This window comes from Trichoplusia ni, chromosome 26 (assembly GCF_003590095.1).
Source record: "Trichoplusia ni isolate ovarian cell line Hi5 chromosome 26, tn1, whole genome shotgun sequence".
NCBI lineage: Eukaryota > Metazoa > Arthropoda > Insecta > Lepidoptera > Noctuidae > Trichoplusia > Trichoplusia ni.
Window position 1 is genome coordinate 1,490,865 of NC_039503.1, and position 21,807 is coordinate 1,512,671.

Sequence of the window (21,807 nt, forward strand, 5' to 3'; positions counted from 1 at the left end):
ACAACTCCACAAAAAAAACAAACGCATCGTTCCAAATTCGTGAATGTACAATTCTACATTCAGCCTTCACGCCGATATAAATCTATGGGGTGTATAAATATGTACGGTCCCACACCCCTATTGCGACAGCCTACGTCACAGGGGGCGTGCCCGGGTGGAATACTGACCTCCATCTGAAATTCTTGACAGAAAATTGTTAAGTAACGGAAAAAGAATATAGGTATTTAACGGTTAGCATGTATGTCTTCCTTGCATGTTATATTTTATCATTTAAAAATAAAAATAAAATTATTAAAAAAGTTTGTTAAAAAAAAGCAAATTACGTTAAATAAGGTTAACGATGTTTTTTTGAAAAAAATCCCCCGCTTTTTATTGCCATTATAATAGTTTTTAAACAAAGAGCTCGATAGCATCCAAAACTACGTAACTAAGAAAAAACTACACAACGACTTACACACAAAAGTTATGTTTTGAAAATTTTATGTCAAAAAGTATTTATTACTTTGCATTTAAATATATAAAAGATCATTTAACACACACATTATAAAACACAAAGCCACATCTTTCACGCAAGGTCTTTTGACCCTAACGCTCAGAATATCCTCCCCTACACAATGACACACTTTTATGTAATATAGACAATATAAAATACTTTATACCTACTGTTACATAACTATGAAAAATAATATAACGGAGGTAAAAGGTCACTTTCCACTAAATTAGCTTTTCGTGTTCAAAAATCCAATTACGATTAATTCAATTAGTGGCACAAGAAACATGCTATAATGCCTCATTCTTTCTTCATAAATAATGTGGTAAGTTGTTTCTTACATTCCACACACACACTTAATAAATTAATTAATTTTAAATCTTAAACAAAGTAATCGACAAAAATTTTAGTTTGCTTGTTTTAAGACAAAAGTGCTTTTAATTAGGTTTTTAATAAGCAATTTACGTAAATATATAATCTAGTCCACCTAAATACATATCCGAGTTAATGTCTAACTACTAATTTTAAATTTAAAACTAGTTTTTACAATATACGAATAGCTTCCTTTGTCTTTCAATAACGTTAACTTCATAAATGTCTATTAAACCACTAAAGCTATACAAAGTAACGTGTCTTACCTATGTTACACTCAAAAAACCTAAAAACATCCCTTCGAACAACACCTAATTTAAAAAAAATCCAACTCAATAATTTGAACTGACCTATCAAAAATTGTTGCTTACGTCACGACAAACGCGAACTACGTCACTGCAACGGCTATTAACAAAGAAAATCAGGTAACCTACTTTACGGAGGCTGCATTTACGTTTGCTGCGAATGACCTGCCCAAATATAGAGCAGCTATAAATAGAACTTGGGGGCCCGTATGCAAGCGCCGCCTATGAATGGTGCAGGCAACCTGCATGTAGGGCACGTTGCAATGATTTGACCTATTTATTTTTCAATGGGTCGGTGCATGAACGGGGATGGGCCCATTGCGAGCCTTGCTTCATTCAGTAACAGTCGAACCCTCGAGGCCGGCGTGACCTACTTCCGCTCTCCGCTCGCACCGAACAGAATATATCGCGATTTTCGTTGAGAATACGGTGAAAATAGTGCTATCTTGGCGAATTTTGGTGATATTTTCATAAAAAAATTGTGTGGTTTTCCGTCTCAGAAACACAGCCCAAACCTAGAAAAAAAGTGCTGCCGGCCATCTGAAATTTTAAAAATCCCGCTTTTCATATTTGTTCTGCCTGCCGGAGGTGTTACTGGTAGATAGAGAGTGTCGAGCTACGTCATTGGTGGAAAAGCGATAGAGAATCCAACGCGCCAATCGCAGAGCTGAATTGCAAAGTTGTGCGCGACTGACACGCCACCTGTCGCGCGAACACGCCGCGTTCATTGAATAACCCGCCCGGACTGTTTTATTGACGCAAGCGCACTGAGGCCCAACAAAGGGCCGAAATAAGAACGGTTCGTAAGTGAATCTGATGTATTTATGTCATAAAAATGGTGAAATCTGTGAAGTGGCGAGTAGAAATTAGGATATTCGACGTGTCGAATCATGACCGAGGCATCTGAAAAGTAAGTGGTGTATCTGTAACTCAGTTTTTGTGATTCGTGCTTCGCCCTGTTCTGGCTAGGTAGGGCTCTACCCCGGCCATTTTCCATAGCTCATGGAATGTGTGATGTGATTTATGGTGTTTTCTAAACTTCTGTACCCATGCAATAGGCATTAAAAACGATACAGATGGGTTTACTAAGCTAAATAGTAAGATAAAATGCATACATGTCAGTTAGGACCGCCGCCCTTAGGTCAACCCTGTGTCCTGTGTAGCTATAATCAATGAGTTGTCGTTCATTCACAATTAAAGTAGGTAACTCCTTTCGGGGTCATTTGAAGCTACTTCAATTCAAGCAAGCTGTATTGCTCAATGAATTGTTTTACTTATTTGGCAACCGATATGAATCGACGGTCGCGTATTTTTCGCGCAAATAAAAACTGGTTGTATGCGATGTAGCTTGTGCGTTATGTCAAAAAAATTAAACAATAGAGTTCTTTTTGGTTGGCGCGATACATCTGCATATTTTTTAATTATCGTATTCATTTGTTCATGCGACGTGTTTAGTGAGATTAAAATCATTATGATTTCATAGTATTGTCTTGAATAAAAACTACATGCAAGGACTTACAACTGGCTCTTGTGGCTGCATAGGTTAAAATAAATATATTTTTTACATTATAATTGAAAAACAATTAAATCTAGAAGTCTTCTGTATCCAATTTTAGTAGATAGCAAGTAGTTTAGATATCTCAGGCATTTTAATTTGGTATAAATTAATGTTAAAATAATTCAGGTATCAATAAAATAGCAGAGATAGATTTTGTAAAACCAAAATCATTAGTTTGGTGCATGAATTCAACATTTACTTAGCCAATAATACATGTTTTATATTTTTTACTTAAAACATATACATTTTAAGCCTAAAAAGGTGCCATTTGTATGTCTACTTGCTAATTGAATAATGCCATAAAACACATTTCATTTGAAAGCTTAAATGGGTAGTCCTACTGGTTAAAATCTCATTTTTTTTTTAATTTCATTATCATCTTGGCAAGCAAATTCTATGCTCTTCTTTCAAATGTATTTGAAATATGTTGTTTTAATAGATTACAATTATTGTGCTTTTGTAATTAGATAGTTAATCAAGTTATTAGTAATAATAAACACAAAATCACTCTAAACATAGTATTTGGTTCAAATAAGAAAAATACACCAGTATGCATACAAAATACAATATGAGAGTGTGTATTATAGAAAAAAAATTGTTTATAAAGCTGTCCAAATAAGTATTTAATACAATTTTTAATGCCTGCTATAAACAATTAAAAATCTTGATAATTCAATATGCTTCTGTCCTGCATGTTTAACGGTTGTGGTGTATAACTGACTTAATTCCATAATTTTCTGAATGGCCAATCCTAATATATTATATCTAGTCAAGATTATGTCTGCTTCCCTGAAAATCTTGTATGCAATGAATCACATAGCGCTATGCAACTACAGAGGCTTGCGTGTTTAAAGCTGTATTAATTAAATCAGAGTAAAACAAGTATTTGAGAAGGTTTCCTATACCGTTTATAATAAAAAAAGTATCATATTAACCAAACAATAATTGTTTCTATGTTTGACTGTCTAACCGGACATTCGTTTTATCTATTAAGTACTTTGCCCACAAAAGAGATGTTTTTATGTGTGATTTTCATTATTCCTCTTTAATAATTTTACTTCGTGTAACTATCACATTAACTACACATGTATATCTTAGCTTTGCAAAAACAAAACAATATTGTAAAAACTGAGCTGCTTTTTACAATATTGTTTATAAGCTTAGTTTAATAAATAGCCTTACTTAAAGGTTTTATTCAGAAGATATTTTTATAAAATTTATTATTACTTCATTAATGAGGGTGATATAAAAAACAGAAAAAAATCGCCATTAGGAAAAGTCTCTTCTAAGGACAGAAAATCTTCTTTCCCAATAGCAGAACCATTGCATTACTTGAAACAACAATGATAGGCCATTTAGAATAAAAAAAATAGTGTCATTTCTACAAGTGCTTAACCGTGATCGAGTGGATCCAATATATCGTATCGTATTTAAAGTCGATAAATACATTTTAGTCGATTTTCGCTACAGCTTTCAAATTTCTACTATTCTAAAGGCTTAGGTATAAATTCGGCTAAAAGTCTGAAACAAAGTTGACCTACAGACGAAACCTATGCAGTCTGGTCTAGACTTTCTATTTTAGTTCACTGCCAGAATCGATTGATGTCAAAACAATGTTAGTTGAGGAAGTCAGATTTTAAGAGGCCTTAGTGCTTGACTGGTGTTCTTAAAATAGGTCAAAGCAAAAAAGTTTTTTTTTGTTAATGAGATAGTTGTATGGTGTATGGGCAATAAATCGTTATTTAAGTACTGAGATTTTAATTGTCGAGATATGCAGAAAATTCTTTGAATAGGTTAAAGAGACTGGAAATCTGATCTTCAAAAAAATATTTGATTGAATTGAAGATGAAACGCACCGCTTATCAAAAACCCTGATTACCGATACTAAAAACATAAAAAATCGTACATCTAGCTATTATATGTGTAAAAGTTCTTTTTTTCGGCTGTCGTCCAAAAATAGAAGCATATTTAGACAATCATAAAAATTAACAAAAAAACACGTGAATGTGACGAAATCATCAAACAACATCCCGTCACTATTAATCTTTTAAAAATTACAGTTACTATAACAGTTATACAAAACATAGTTAACACTCGTTAACTAGTTGCATCTAAGCCTACATTATACGTTTAAATTAACTGGTTCCACGGCACTAAACGTTATAATAATCCACTTCCTTTCGACTCATTTAGCTTGCATTGCATTACAAGTTCTTGTTAATTTAACTTGTTAAAAAGCTCTCGAGATATACTGACGAAGTTTTTGGTTTGATATCTTTGTTTGATAGATTTGATAGTTTGATCGAGAGGTATAGTTCAGGGTAGCAGGCAAAGTCTGTTTTATAAGCTTGCTGGATATAATTTTGTATTTGTGCTGTGTGGTTAAAATAGTATCATTACTTTAAGCAAGATGTTCAATTGTTGATTGCTCATCATCAGTGGCCTTTAACATCTATGACAGATGATTGAAAGAGCAGCCGTGTTAGTTTTTCTGATTTTGGTACTGATTGTTGATTGCAAAATAGCATTTTCTTAATATTACTAAAAATTAATATATCTATCACTTAATCTTTACCTCTTCCTAAGTGCTTTAGCTGGGGGGGGAAAAAGAGCGTAACAAACTAAATAGCACAGAACAGCAAGCAGTCACTTTTTCAAACTCCGACGCAAAAAAGTGGGGTGTTATTGGAGGGTAGAAGTTTTCTGTCGGGGCTTTTTTTACATCTTGTTACAAAACTAACAGCAAATGAGTTCCTCAGCTCCTTGCACTACAGCAGCCACCAAAAAATTCCTTATCATCATCATCATCATTCCCTTGCCCTTATCCCAATTATTTTTATATGGGGTCAGCGCAACATGTCTTCTTCTTCTTCCATACCTTGCTATAGGCCGTCATCTCACAAGAAACACACCAGCAAAACCAAACACTTATAAAAATTACTAATTTAAATTATAACAAATATAGAAATAATAAGCACAGATTTGACAGTATAGTTTGAGGTAAATTTATCTATTGAAGTTTGATCCATTGGGTTTTTCCGCCCATTTCTAATTCTCACCTTTTTAAAGATTGACATAACAGTTTAATAAAATAACTGGATAATGAAATAACATACTAAAATCAATCTATTTATGTAATAATCGTATCACATAATCAAGCTATTTTTGTTAAATAAAAATTTATTTGTTTTCCTCATGTTTGAAATAACTGAAATGTTTAAAACAATATAGAGACGTCATAATTTACGTACAATGATATTTTTCCCTAGTACAACATTTTAGGCTTTATTTAATTAGGCATAATAGTTCTTTTACCTGTACGTATTTAACTAATATTCTTTTTAATTCTAAATTTAATAAGCGCGAAAGTTTGTAATGTATGTTTGTTACTCTTTCACGCAAAAACCACTCAACAGATTTTGATGAAATTTATAACCTGGATTAACCAGCTGTTTCTCGCGACTTCGCCCACCTTGAAGTACAGCACCAGCTTATAGCTGTTAAAACATTACCCTTTATAGCGCAGTCGGATAAAAGTAGCTTATGTATTAATGTAAGGTGCTAGGTACCAAACCAAATTTCATCGAAATCAGATAATTTATTAAGAAGCTTTAGCAGTTAAGGTGCAGCGCAGACGACAGACTTTTTGTGCAATCGAGTCTGCGGCGCTAAATAAGTCTGCATGGCGTGCGTGTGCGTTACTCTATATAATTGCATAGGCTCCATTTTCACAGACTTAAATGTGCGTCACGGATAATCTGTCGTTTGCGCTGCACCTAAACGTGAAGAATTAACAAACACATGTGTACATCTGTGTATATTTGACTCTCCCATCCTTTCAAACTTACAATAGCTATCTGATCTAACTAATCCAGTATCATCATTCCATCCACAGTGCCTATTTGGTGCGCGTGCGAGCACAGGTTATGTGCCGCGACGAAGGCACGGGGGGATGGGTGGCGCTCGGCGGCGGCGGGCTCGCCGACGTCATGGTCGGCAAGCGGGCCCGCGCGCATCGCTCCTCAGGTAAGAATAACTAACTTAGAACATGTATATTAAAACATGGTCATGTACCCTGACCGAGGGAAAAAGCAAAAGTGTTTATTTGAAGAAGGCTGTTTTCAGGTGCACGTTTCCAAAATGTCATCCCTATGGAGAAGAACCGAAATATTATTATTATTTTTGTTTGTAACAACAACGTAAAGTAGCAAAATGGTAAATTTTAAATAATTTTAAATAAAATAAAAATAATCGATGCTAAAAACGACGCCAGATAAAGGACATTGTGGGACAAGGTGTTGTCATGATGTAGTCAGATACGCTGTGTGTATGTAGCGAGAAATTGCAAAAGTTAGAGAGGTCTCGACGAGAAAGAAGGAGGACCTTTACCCAGCGGTGGTAACTTAATCAGAAAAAAAAATACTTATACGGATTGAGGAGATAGGCAGTCGCTCCTTGTAAAACACTCACATAGCAAACATACAAGAAGATAACATCGGAAACTGTCAAGCCATTTTTGACGATTTCAGAAACGAAAACTGTTTCAGAAAGATTTGAGATGACTATCAGTTGTACATAGAATATATTTAATATTGTAGACTGGTAATTTAACGGAATTTCTTAGAATATAAATGTATGGTCAGAGCGCGATACTCCATGCAAGTTATAACGTTGTAAGACTGCGTTACCAGGGGTGTGCATTGATGCCTATCAAAGCAAAACAGGGGGGCCTACCGCCAAGTCTTAAAGTATTGAGGGAGTGTGAGAGAGATGTAGCTCTACGCCGTGTATTGCGCTGTGACCCGTCCACAACAAACGCGGAGACAGACCCTCAACCGGCTACACTGTACGGCGTATATACCACTACAAATATGCTAAAAAGTCTCTGTAACCAACACACAAGCATCCCCACTCTGCTAATCTTCAACGCACATCCTTGATGAAAATGCAGCCTAAACATAAGTCAGTTTACGTGCTCACATACCTGTTTTGCAATTTACATAATAAGGAAAAATATGGGATTACTTCGCGAGAAAACTTAAGTACCTTCTTGGTCAAAAATTAGCAAATGACAAAAAACTTTGGCAGCGTCAGGTGAAGGTTTATTGGCAGGTATGACCTATTGCCACCGTAAGGTCAGGCCAACAAGAATATGTCGCGTCAGTACTTATGAGCAGTGAGGGTTCTGTACACCCATCCCTCGAGGATTCCAAAGCACTAGGGCCATCCAGAGTTGCGCACAATGCGTGATCTATCCTGGCTTTTAAGCAGTAGAAGGGGCCCGGGGTGTTTTTAGTCGTTGGTAGTCCGACATATATCCATACTTTGCCCTCGAAATGGATTGAAGTCATTAGCGTTTGACCCTGGAAAAAAAGTGGCAATAAACAACGGCATTAAGACACCTTATACCTAAAATTCAAGATCACAGCTCAAGATCAGTCACCAAAAGGTTTAGTGAAAGTCATAAGTCATTGAAACTCAATGCCGTACGTTGTGGGCGTCTTTATACCTCTGCACACCTTATTTAGATATCGGCCAGCCAATTAAACGTGTTTCAAATGCTATAAGGATTTAGAAACTTTTATTACTGTATCCGGTTAGGTTTGAAGATCTGGAAAGACCCCATTTAGGCGTGGTCTAAGAATTCTAAGATATAGAATCACACTGTGAAAAAGTACTTTTGTATGGGCTATTCATTATCAGCCTAGCCTTTTCCCAACTATGTTGAGGTCGGCTTCCAGTCTACTCGAAATCAGCTAACTACCAGTGTTTTAAAAGGAGCTACTGCCTATCTGAGCTCCTCAACCCAGTTATCTGGGCAACACAAAACCCCATATTCAGACTAGGTGTCAGACTTTTTTAAGCTTCTGACTACCTGGAAAGACTGTCAAAGATGTAGGAATAACAGCCGGGACCCACAATTTAACGTGCCTTCCGAAACACTGAGGAACTCGTTATGACAAAGATGGTTACCCATTTACGGACCAACCGCGTCAAGCGTAGCTTAACCTGTGATCGATTCACTTGTGCAGTTATAGCTTAGCCACGAGCTCCTCTTTTTTGTGGGCTATTATCATAAAAAATGATCCCTCTCCCTAGATATTAAAGAAGGGAATGTCAGACTTGACTAAAACCCACCTATGTTCTGTTCTGTTCTTTCCTTTACCATTTGTGTACCGGGAAAGCAGTTACGCGTTCGGACAATCCCGCTAGTCTGCATCAGCCTTAATGGGAAAAGAGCAACCCGTCATAAACATGATTGTATTCGTGGAAAAAAGACGCCACTCTACGCGCTGTCTTGCTTCCACAAAGGTTTTGCTTTAGGTGTTCTCAGTTTCTCCGAGTGACTTTTCGTGAAATTTTAAGTGTAGCTAAAGAACTTGGCAAAAATGATAATAATTAGTAAACATCTTTATAAGAGATTGTGACTCCCAAATACCTTGGAAATGCTCCTTCTCATATAGAAAAGAAACTCACAGATTTATGTAAAATGTCATCAATTGACTACCTAAAGCAAAGATTCAATTTAAGCTAATATCATCAAAGAAATGAAAGTCACTACTATGAAATATACTATTAGACACAAGCTAATCCCATTAAGCCAACACTCTAGCATCCAACACAAAGATAGCCGCGTGTCTATATCAATGCAACACGCGTTACATTCACAAGTCATGAATGGCGCTATTGTTTGGCCTACAATGTATCGACACATTATTTACAACTGATAGATAAACGGATAGACAGATAGATATGGTAGTAGTGATGTAAAAATGTGATCGATTGTCTTGTGGAACGCGTGGAAAGTGTATCAGTTTTTTTTACGGTTTTTCTGAACGTTTGTAGGTTGACAGTGTCCTTTTGGTTGAGACCTCTTTCGTGCAGCTTTTGAATGAATTTGTATGTTTAACCGACTTTCTAAGGAGAATCTGAATTCAGTTGCCGTTTTTTTCTAATCCCTTTTATTAACAAGAATCAGATTATGTTATGATAATGAGATTAAATTAGATTAGTTTTACATGATAGCAATAATTCTGAAGGTTGCGATTTGCGGTTCCGTACCCAATGTGTAAAAACGGAACCAGATTACTAAGGCAGTCCAGTCTATTCGTCTGTCACCTGGATCTCATGAAGCGTCATAGCTGGAAAGTTGAAATTTTCACAAATTACGCCTTTAAAGAAACAGTGCGATTAACCAATAATTGGTACAGTCATAAATGTTTCGAGTGACCATGTTTTTCTACAAATCTGTATTCCTTTATTCTATGTGTGCGAAATCCTTAGGTTTGCATAGTTTCGCAATCCACCGGATTTTAATCATCTTAAAACCCAAGCATACACTTAGCAACAAAATTTCTGATTGCCTTACAATAGTATAATAATTCTATGTTTCTCCAGCAGGGGGCGAGAGTAACGGCGACACAACATCCTCGTCCGCATCCGCACCGACACACGAATACTTCATTAATGGGAAGCGAATCAGCGATGGCATGGTCAGTAATACATCTAAACTAGTATTATAAAGATTATTTATTGTCTAAACGAACCCAGTGTCTAGTTACGTACATATATTAATGTGTAAACACGTAGTGATGATAATAATGATTTTGTCTTTGAAAGTAGCTAGGATGTCAGATAATAAGGAAATTATCGTAAAGCTTCTACTTGGCACAGTCCAGTTTCCATATGGAGAATTATAAACGAGATAATTTGATGGATGGATTTTGGTTACTCCTTCATGCAAATACCTCGGGAAAAAAAAATGATATTATTGAGCAGTTTATAACCTGAATTAACACAAGATTCTTTTTATCGCAATTTTATTACTTAAGAATACCAGACTGCAAATATCCACTGCCTAGAAAATTCTTTTTAACATTAAAATAAAAATAAAGTTGTACCGACAGATCAACTAAAAAAATAAACTTTAAAACTCACAGGAAGTCCTCGAATGCACGATAAAGAAGGATTTCCAGTACAACAAGGTGATGCCGACCTTCCACCACTGGGTGACGGATGAGAAGCGCTTCGGGCTGACCTTTCAGACGGCGGCCGACGCGCGCGCCTTCGACAAGGGGGTCCGGACCGCCATCGAGGAGCTGCTAGACGGTAAGTAGGGAGCTTGGTAGGGGGGCGTTCTTCAGAAACGACAAAAAATTGTTAAACGTTAAAAAACGCAATCCAAACAATTCTTTTGGACAAGAACTGGCTTCTTCAGAAAAGAAAAAAAATATATAAAAAGAAATTAAAAGTTAAAAAAGAGCGACATGGATAATTCTGATGGAGAAGTAAGTAATTCCATTAGTTACTCCTTTAAAAATAAATATATACACTGTAAAGTACAGCTCGTACATTATTAATTTGTTTGTGAAAATTAATGGTAAAAAAAAAGCGACATGAACAATTTAATAGAGAAGAACCGGCAAGAATTCCAAAAGTTGCTCTTTTAAAAATAAATAAATGTAAAGTTCATCTTATCAACTATTAATTTGTATGCAAGAACAGCGTAAAATAGTAAAATACCAAATAGTTTTCATACTCACACACCCTTTCACAAAAAAATCAAATGAATCGAGAACCTCCCGCTTTATGAAGTCGGTTGAAAATCAATTAAAAATACTAATGACCACACCCTCTTATCTGATTATCTGAAGAATGACCTCAAGCTTTTACGCCTCTGGCTGAGCTGTATAACATGTATCTCTTTTAATATATTTGTATCTTTTAAATTATTATTGTAATTTTCCTCATATCGTATCGCATAAGATATCAAAGACGTACAAAACCGTTTAAATCGTTAGATTAACCCTAGATGGAAATACCTAACCTAAAAAATAAAACAAAACAGCGAAAATTCAAAATTTTGAAATTCGATCATCAGTCAACATTTTCGTTGTGGTGTTAGTTTTACGAGTAGTGCATCTTGCATTCAAAATTTCAATTACACGAAGTTGGTTAACATAATCAAGTTTAGAAGTCACCAGTATTATAATATCCTCAACTCCCACCCTACATCTAACTAATTCGTAGGTCCGTATTACAGAAGGCTACTCCAGTTCTAATCTCTGTTTAAAACTAGATTTGAGTTGAGATTTCATTTTAGAACGCTCCTCAAGCATAGATTCGGTGATCATAGTTCAGCCGAGTGTAGATCTTATTCTAAAATATTCTAAATCATTACTCAGTTGTATTGCCTTAAGTCAAGGCAATCCTAGTACAACATTAGCTGAGCCACATTCCTCTAAATATATTCAAGGTAACCATTTCTTATATTCAGATAGTTTTTCATAACCTGCCCTCTGATTCGATCAAGAATCTAAGTTAAATGAAAACTTAGATTTGATTATTCTATCTGACTTCTATTGATGACTTTTTAAAGTCAAGGTAAACCACCAAGGGTTAATTGAAACCTGCTTTATAAACATTGTAGTTAGATAATTATCTATTCTTATATAATACCAGTTATATTCAAGTATTATCTATTAGTTGTATGCTATACGCCGCTGCATATTGATGTAAATTATAATGTGAACTAATTTATCTAATGTGCTTTCTTTTGCCTCCCTCTACCGTATACTGGATTCTTACATGGTGAGTGAGATGGAAAATACGATTTTGGGTTATGGATTTTTATATTAAACATGTATTTTGTGTGTATTTTGTGTTGGTTTTTGAATGATATTTTTTTGTATTTTGATGTATGTTGTAAGTTCGATTTGAAATCACAGTTATGTAAATTATTTGTTAACACAAGAATTTATATTATTGGCAAGTTTACGCATTGTTTGGCAAAATAATTCTCAAAGAAACCAAGGCGGAATTCATATCGTGTTATGACTCAAAATTTAAAAAAATATCTCTGAAAATACTGTAATCTAAAATATTTACAACAAATTTATACTTTCAAATAATCTGTTTTTTTTTTCAAATACATCTTTGGAAATAAAAATCGTGATTCTTCAAAAGATAACTTCTACCTACAGTTACTTCAAACTTTAATTATGCATTTGAGTACTGAGAACAATTATTTAATAAAATATTGTATTGTTAAGGTCTGGGTGGGGCGTGGCCTTCGCTTCACGCGTACAAAAAACACAACCCAGCGCCGAAAGACGACGACGAGGAACAAAACATCTTTGAGGTGAGATATTATATTGATAAGAGATTCTTTTTACCTAGCCCACTGTGACCCACTTCTGGGCAAAGACCATCTATAAAAGAGGACATGAAAAAAGTAGTTTCTAAAGCCAGGTGTCTTCCATCACTTATTGGGGGAAGTCAAACAGGTTAAATATCAATAAAATGCAAAGTCAGTGAGACGTCTGTAGCAGTTATCGGTTTAACACGGACATATTTGATTAGCAGATGAACAAAACTTCTTCAAACAAATGTTAAATATAAGACATACTATTTTAACTAATAGTGCTGCGCTTTGCGGTATATCGTAAATGATAGATCAGAATGGAAACAAAATTACTACTAAATTCTGTAACTTCCGGTATCCGCCGATTTGTTATTGACACAACATGCTATGTGTTGTGTTAATAACAAATCGGAGTAAATCTACGTTATCACGCAACACGTCTCTTCGCAGCTTTGGTGGAACAGCCTTAAAACTTTCGCAAGCTGGCGATATAACAGCAATGGTATATTGCTGTTATATCGCCAGCTCCATCATTAATAGTAACTATAGTTACAATATTATGAACCCTCTCCATGTACGCAGTGCTTGAACCTGCCGTCGGAGTCCCGCTCCAGCTCGGAGACGTCGACGGGCAGTCGCGCGCGCCGCCGCCCGCCCGACGACATCACGCAGACGCCCATACTGTCCGCCATCACGCTGCCGCGACACCCGCTCTCAGGTAACAATATACGAACTAGGGTTAACAATAAAATTAAACTACTTTTACGGATTTTATCGCTGTTTCATTCTGGAGTTTATTTAACGGAGTCTGCCCGTGACCATGATACCTGCAAAGGTGTCGAAACGTCGGGAACTAAAATCAAATATTAAACCGCGATAAAATCCGTAAAAGTAGTTTCATTTCAATGTCTAACATTCGCGTAAACCTAAGAAACCACTAGGGTTAACAAGCTTCTATGATCTGTTGCTAGAATGTACACTACTTTTAGATGGCAGAAAGGAATAAACTAAGAAAAAGAACACTATTATATTGAGCAAAAGATACTAAAGGTTTACATTTTTATACACTCACATTCTTGTTTGTCGTTCCGATTGGATTTTTGCAATTCAATTCAGAGGTACTTTCCGATTAGCTAGCAGGCTGAAATTTTCAAGGTAGCTTCAAAATTGCAACTTACAACTGTATAAACGTCTGGACCAATTTTGATAAAACTTGAATGGTCACTTAAGAACGTGGATTTTTAGATGTTCTTAAAGTTTAAATATTTATAACTTCCTGAATATGAGTATTAAAATAAAAAGCTTTTCTAGATAGACTATAGACTAAACTAGAATACGAAGCTCACGCGAAGTTCCATATGTTCGTTCGTTCTCCGTGTATTTAAATGAATCCTTGTTAGTTTAAATATACAGTATACTATGTTTTCTATCAATTTATACATATAAATATGTGAATATTATACTTCAAAGTACAACGGTACCAAATTTCTTCCGTTTTACAATATTATGTTATTCTGCAGATTCGTTGAAGCAGTACGAGGCGCAGTACGACGACAGGCTGCACGTCGAGGACTCGGACCCTGACAGGTGTCCCTACGTACATCTCTCTGCTGTGAGTTACTTAATACCTTCACCTTACCTTCACCACCTTACCTATCATCATCATCACCCCATATTTGTTCAATGATGGACATAGGCCTCCTCAATTTCACGCCATCGAGATCTATTTATATTTGTACATGTTATTCTTATGAAATATTACAGTGTCTCACAAAACAGTACACAGTTCGTCTGTAAGAGCAAAAATATATAACTTAACTATACACTCGTAGGTATTCCTTAATATTAATTGTCTAAAGGAGTGTATCTATCTTTGGCTGTCTTCGAAGTGTCAAGCCTTAATTGAGCTAAGAATCTGTGGCACCATACCGATGGTTGATTTGGATCTGATTTATATATTTGAGAGGATTTTCTAGTGTTAATTCTTAGAAATGTTCTACCAAATAATATTTCATAATAGAAGGATTTGGGGGTGCCCATTGCCCAGTAGTCGGTCACAGAGGCCAGAGGGCTTTACAAAAATATATATTTCTCACTACTACAATTATTATTCCCTATGTCTTCATCATGTATGATAAAGTTTATAACTAAAATGTATTACATTCCAGGTCCACGACTACACATACCCGCAGGTGTCGGGCACCGTGGTCAGCTCGGAGAAGTCCTCGCCCAACACCAAGCCGCCGCTGCTCAAGAGGGACTCGGGTAACTATACACCTTCTAACTATATTTACTAGTATAAGAGTTACTATTTGACTGCACTACTATGTTGACTGCACGGGTAGCCGAGTGGTTGAGGTCGCGGGGGTTCCACAAACATTCTAATCACATACTCAAAGACACCCAAATTTAGGACAAGTATTCGTGGATCACACAAACGCTTGTCCTACGCGGAGATCGAACCCGTGACACGTCGCGCCCAGTGGGTTGCTTTTTGGTCAAATAGTAAATATCTTTGTTAAAAGTGAAAAAAATACATTTTTTTTTATAAACTGTTAGGGTTCACAGTTAGCTTTAACGCTAATGTTTAAACTATCAATCATTATAACTTAAATATAATGTGTGCTCTATACATTTGCAGGATCTATAAAGAAGTGCGGATACAGCGGGCCGCCGCCGTTGCCAGATAAGAAGCCGGCTGAGTCGTTCCACGCGCGTATCAAATGCAGGTAACGTATCATATCGTCACATGTATGTGTGTATGTTCGTAACCTCTTCACTCCCAAACGGGCATGGCGTGGGGAAATGTCGGACTCTCGCCGACTAAAAGCACCCCGGTCAAGTCATCTGCCGGGGCAAGTCACTTCAAGACAGTCTTTCATTATTAAGACTAGTCTGTTGATCTAGTGGTTAGTGGCCCTGACCGTTGTATCGGATGTCGTGGGTTCGATTCCCACCAACTACAAATGTTTTTGTGATGAACACAATCATTTGTTCCGTATCTGGATGTAATTATGTTTGTATTTATAAATATATAACTACGTTTATCAGTTGTCTAGTACTCATAATACAAGTTATGCTTAGTTTGAGACTAGATGGCGTTGTGTGAACGTTGTACATTATATCTGACTTTAATTGTCGTCTTCAGACACTGCCACGAGTGGTACTTGGAGAGTGCTAACCGCGCCGGTGCGTGTGAGTTCGCTCCCGACTGCTTCCGCTCCTGTATCGACTGCGTGTCCTGTATACGCTGTGCACAGGTAAGCAGCATTCCTACTGCTGTTGATATCAAAAAAAATCGTAAATAAATAAAAAAAAAATCGTTCTACAAAAAAGCAGAAGAAATCACTTGATTATTTCCCCACATTGATAAAAAAACTTTGTTATGTCTGTCAAATACTCATTCAATGAGTATTTGACAGACATAACAAAGTTTTACATGGTATTGGTATCTTAAAATTTCTTTGCCCAATAAGTGTATTAATATTATTTTAATTTTATTACATATATATCGAAATAGTCTTATAATTACTCACATTAATTATTGTCTTGGTGTAACAATTGGTATACGCATTTATTCAGCCCAGGTCAGACATGAATCGCTGTAGTTAACGAATATAACAAATAAATTTGATTTAATTATAACCTAATATTCACTTTTATAAAGACTTTATTGTTTGGACAGTACAAAAGTTGATTAGAAATAATAGACATGTACAATATTTTGTTACATTTTATTTTTATTTATCACTTGCAGTGCATGTTGTACCACTGCATGTCGGACGCGGAGGGCGACTTCGCCATGCACCCTTGCGCCTGTGGACCGCCCGATGACAACTGCGCTAAACGGTAAGACTATTAAATCAATAGTCAATTGTCATATGTGATGTGATAGAAAACTGAAAATAAAAGTATGGAAGATTGTTTATTTATTTGGATTTCCAACAAGAATAACATAATACAAGCATACTTACATGTGTGGCATATTAAACAATATTCTATGCTTTCTTATTTATAGGAAATCACATCATGCGAAAGACATAGTCGAACACAATTAGAATTGCACAATTGTTGCTCGAAAATAGTCCTAATTTTTGCTTCACTATTAAACATAAACTTGTGTGTTTTAATTCTTTAAACACTTTTAATTGGTTATAAGTTTTAAAATCAATAAATAACATTAAGATCAGTTGATCATGTTTATGAAGAAAAATATAAGGTATTATAGGTAGGTATTTCATTCGTTACGAAAATGATCAAACGTGATATATGTCCCGTTATGTGTTAACTCATTTTATAAATTTTGGTATTGTGAGAATAATTCAATTTAAACTGATGCAACGGTTTACTCACGCGTAGGAATCATGGTCACGGGCAGGTAGTCTGCCTGTGACTATGATACCTGCAAAGGTGTGCAATTAAATCGTAATGAAATCCATAAAAGTAGTTTAATTTCAACGGGATTATAAATTTGGAATATATACTTATTCTATAACTCAAGTTATAAAATAATTATCTGTGTACTAAATTTTGTTCAAATCAGTTCCATTAATTTTTGTGAGAGATTAACAAAAACAAACATATATTTCGAAAGTTTTAAATTAATTAGTAGCAAAACTTATATAAATTGCGCTGAGATCAGTTGATTATGTTTAGAAATTAGAGCAGTCGTTCATATAGTATCTGTCATCAGTTGTAAATAAAAATATGTTTGGCTTATCAATTTCTTTCGTTTCAAATATATATATTACTAGCTGTTGCCCGCGTGGTTAGAAGATATAAGTTAGGAATTTTTGAATATTTTTTCCCGTTTTTGCCCCATTTTCCATTGTATCTTCGCTCTTATTAGTTGCAGCGTGATGTTATATAGCTTAAAATTTTTCTCGATGAATGCTCTATTGAACCCAAAAAGAATTTTTCAATTTAAACCAGTAGTTCCTTTGATTAGCGCTTTAAAAAAAACAAACAAACAAACTCTTCAGCTTTATATATTAGTATAGATAAACAAAGCTCGCAATATATAGGCACACGAGTTGAATAAACAGTGAACAATTGAATGTATAAGGAAGTTAGAGCAGTGTTTGATGAAGTCCCCCCCTCAGCTGGCTGGGCATCACGCTGCTGAGCGTGCTGGTGCCGTGCCTGTGCTGCTACCCCGCGCTGCGCGGGCTGCACGCGGCCGGCCGCGCCGCGCGCCTCGCCGGCGGCGCGCACGCGCCCGCGCGCCTCTAGCGCCCTGTCGCTGCTGGTGCCGTGCCTGTGCTGCTACCCCGCGCTGCGCGGGCTGCACGCGGCCGGCCGCGCCGCGCGCCTCGCCGGCGGCGCGCACGCGCCCGCGCGCCTCTAGCGCCCTGTCGCTGCTGGTGCCGTGCCTGTGCTGCTACCCCGCGCTGCGCGGGCTGCACGCGGCCGGCCGCGCCGCGCGCCTCGCCGGCGGCGCGCACGCGCCCGCGCGCCTCTAGCGCCCTGTCGCTGCTGGTGCCGTGCCTGTGCTGCTACCCCGCGCTGCGCGGGCTGCACGCGGCCGGCCGCGCCGCGCGCCTCGCCGGCGGCGCGCACGCGCCCGCGCGCCTCTAGCGCCCTGTCGCTGCTGGGAGCATCTCGAGGAGCTGGTACATGAACACTATCAATGTGACACTACAGTCAACAACTTGACATAAACAAATGTGCTGAATAAAAATCTATTCGCTGCTGAATGAAGATCTATTCAGTGACATCCTGAATGATTACTATATAAATGATTTCTTACATCATGATCATTATGAAAATGTGTCATGAACAGAATTTATTGATCTATTGAAATGAAGAGAAAAATTATCAGTTTAAAATATTTATTGCATAATGGTCAGTTTACAGCAACAATTACAAACTGAAGAGTTCCCAGCACGTGAAAAATTACAGTAAACCTAATGTCCCTGTGATGCCCTTGCAATATAGTAAAATAAGATTCACAGATACAAAAATCAATCAAATAAAAAAAAACAACTTTCCTATATTGAAAGACCCGAGAAACAACTCTTATGACAAAAATATCAAAATTAGCCAGAACATTATGACTAAAGGGCATCACAATGATACGGTGCATGTAATAACATGTCGGCGGCATAAACGAAGAAACTCCATGGTGAAAGACCATAGCATTTTACCCGACTACGCAAAAGGAGGGTAATGCTGTTCTCATATCTGGCGGATATGGAAATATGTGCGAAAGTCTGTAAAGACTAGAAGCCCGTCCAAAAGGACTAGAAAGGGCTAAAGACGAAGATATTGTTGTATTTCGTCTGAAGAAAAACGCTAAAAAAGCGTCAATGTCAAAGCGAAGAGATTTTTTAAAGATAAAAGGTTTTATGCACAGAAAGCAAGAAAGTAATCCGCCAGTTTATTTTAAAAGAAAAAACATGAGATAAATGCATCAGATGTATGAACAAAATATTTATAAGCACATCGGACCGTTCAATATCGAGAAACGCGTTCGATAAAACGCATTTATTTTTACTCACTTGTGTATCAACTCCAATAAAATGGAGTAACAAACAAATTGCACAAAGGTATTTTGATAAAAAGCGCCATTTTGGCCGTAGCAAAGCTAATACCATATTTAAGCAATAAGTGCAGATGTTTAAACGAAAGACATGCAGTGTTTCTTTCCATAGGTATATAATATTTAGATCTGGCAAGCCGAGTGCTAACCACTCAATAGTATTAATTTTTCTTTTTAGGAATCGTGAAATGAGGTTTCAAACCGCTTTATTGATGTCGATATCTAGTGTGGCCAGTGTTGTAGGACATTATTCCATGATAGCAACACTGGCAGTGACAATGTTGGTGTTACCATGTAAAACAGTTTTTTGGTGGCGACTAATTATTTTCTCGCTTTTTTATACCCAGTGTCGAAGTTATAGTGTTGCTGTGTACGATGTTGCAATTGTAAGAATTATTCGGGTGTTTTAGCGATAAAAATTCGCGTTGAATTCGCCATGGTCCCTTTTTCCTTAGTGTTGGGCTACATTTAGCTATTTAATTTACATTTTAACGCCCGACACTAGTATTTAAAATTTATTATATTGTGCCATAATGTATGTTTTGGATAATAAATGTTTCTTTACAATTTCTGTCTTCCAAGTTTTGATTTGAATCGTTGTTTCAAGTGGTTGGATTTGTTGTCGCGATGAGTTGAGAATATTCGCTATTTCTATTCATTGGTGTTATCGTAATGAAGTATATAATATACAAAGTGTTAACATATCCCATTCATTGTTATATATTTAACATTTTAAAGCTTCTTTCCGTCTAGCCTAAGTTTAAATGAAACTAAGAGTCGTTAATTGATTTCACAATTTAGTATTCCGAATTTAACTTTAATTTTTTTTACGTATTTAAATTTAGGCTAGATTTTTAAAAATATTTGTACTATAGATTACGCGTTCTTTTTTAATTAGAATTATTTGAAAATACGGGTAGTGTTGTTACCTAAAAAACGGCATTTTTTTTTCAAAGTTGTAATTTTTTCTATTATTATTATTATATAAAAAAATTAATGTGTATTGTAAATTTTAATATTCGTAATGTCATTGAAACAAGCGTCATATTTATTATTAGTGTTAAAATATAGTTGGACATTAATCCGTTGGAGTTAATATAATATCAATGTTTCAAATAATTATGTACGTTTACGTATAGTTTTAAGTAATAAAAAAAAAGTTTTTAAAGAACTCACACAAACACATTCACCGTACAAAACTAATTTCTAGTCTATGAATCAGTATTTTTTCCAAAATCATTCACTTTTTGATTTCCGTTTAATTCGAAAAAATAAAACGACCAAATGTTTTTGTATATTTATAAATAAGAAAAATATTCACGAAAACGGTTTGTGGTTTCCTGTTCACGAGGTTTCGCACTCCCTTTACAACTTCACACATTTTAATATTAATTAAAATAAATTTGGACAAAAAATATAAAATCTCATTAGTTTTTGTAAGATAAGAGGGCTCACTTATGAAAATTAATACAGATTTTATATTTCGATTTGCGTTTGTGATCAGTTGATTGCAACCGCGAATACGTCAGGATCAAATCCTTTTTCAAAAATAAAAATACAGATTCAAAAATTCAATTCCGGTGTTGCCAGTGCCCGACCTCTTTACAGCCAAGCCTAAACCTTTTTCGTAAAAACGTTACTCCGTTCAAAAATGGATGAAATTAATATTGTATCAGAATAAGTAAATGTATTCAATGTTTAATTATAAAAATAATGTATTTTAACTGTTTTTTAACGTAAACAAGAACATCTTACGGTTGACGCAAATCAACCGCTAATAAATATATGAAGAGACTTTAATATTTACTGTAGTACATTTTAAGAATAATTAAAAAAAAGTATCTGTGTTTAGTGTCTCTAAGAGTATTGATATTCAATTTGATTAAAAACCAAAGTTATGTGTAAAAGAAGGTTCGCGCTCGCGCGGCCTGATATGGTTGTTTAAAAATGAAGATAAATGTATTGAAAAATATGAAATAAATAATCGTACATAATTTGTTGTGTTATTTCAATCGGTGTTAAGGCCCAGGTAGAATTTTTATATACATAAGTCGGAGTCAGCTTTCAGTTCCACCGGTTGAACCCAGTCAAGTCACTAGAAGACTCTTGCAGCCTCGCGGCGCAGCGATGGTTATCTTTTGCCTTGAAATTAATTAACTTTTTACTCCATCATGCATTTTACCCTACTTTACCCTTTAGGTTACTAACAATAGTAGGTGAGTAAATAATTGTAGGCCGATATTACTTTGCAATATAAAAATATATTCATTGCTTAAAATAAATTATTTACAAATAAAAAGGAACATTGTTAAAAAACAGCTTAGATTGAAAACTTACAATTAACCGGGCAAGATAACTTTATAAATAGGTACCTAATTAATACTTACACTATCGTAA

The 21,807-nt window shown here is 35.9% G+C and overlaps 1 protein-coding gene across 3 annotated transcripts; it reads left to right on the plus strand.

The window, feature by feature from the left end:
• The first annotated feature begins 1,759 nt into the window (after positions 1-1,759).
• Positions 1,760-21,404, plus strand: LOC113505499 (sprouty-related, EVH1 domain-containing protein 2-like). Of its 3 annotated transcripts, none has more exons than XM_026888240.1 (12): positions 1,760-2,077; positions 6,621-6,751; positions 10,127-10,218; positions 10,666-10,834; positions 12,778-12,866; positions 13,452-13,587; positions 14,390-14,481; positions 15,038-15,134; positions 15,511-15,598; positions 16,018-16,129; positions 16,627-16,718; positions 17,972-21,404. In XM_026888240.1, the coding sequence occupies exons 1-12, from the start codon at positions 2,058-2,060 to the stop codon at positions 18,099-18,101; spliced, it is 1,248 nt and encodes a 415-aa protein (XP_026744041.1). In that variant the 5' UTR covers positions 1,760-2,057; the 3' UTR covers positions 18,102-21,404. The 3 variants fall into 3 exon arrangements, with proteins under 3 accessions (XP_026744041.1, XP_026744040.1, XP_026744043.1); XM_026888239.1 differs by having other exon boundaries at positions 1,778-2,077; positions 10,124-10,218; XM_026888242.1 differs by lacking the exons at positions 1,760-2,077; positions 6,621-6,751 and adding an exon at positions 9,255-9,625 and having other exon boundaries at positions 10,124-10,218.
• Positions 21,405-21,807: the final 403 nt, after the last annotated feature.

Excerpts from the sequence above, each read along its gene's own strand:
- LOC113505499 (XM_026888239.1), top strand. The coding sequence starts at position 2,058 with ATGACCGAGGCATCTGAAAA. Across the intron at positions 15,135-15,510 it reads GCTGCTCAAGAGGGACTCGG|GATCTATAAAGAAGTGCGGA; the intron begins GTAACTATACAC and ends ATACATTTGCAG. Across the intron at positions 16,719-17,971 it reads GATGACAACTGCGCTAAACG|CTGGCTGGGCATCACGCTGC; the intron begins GTAAGACTATTA and ends TCCCCCCCTCAG.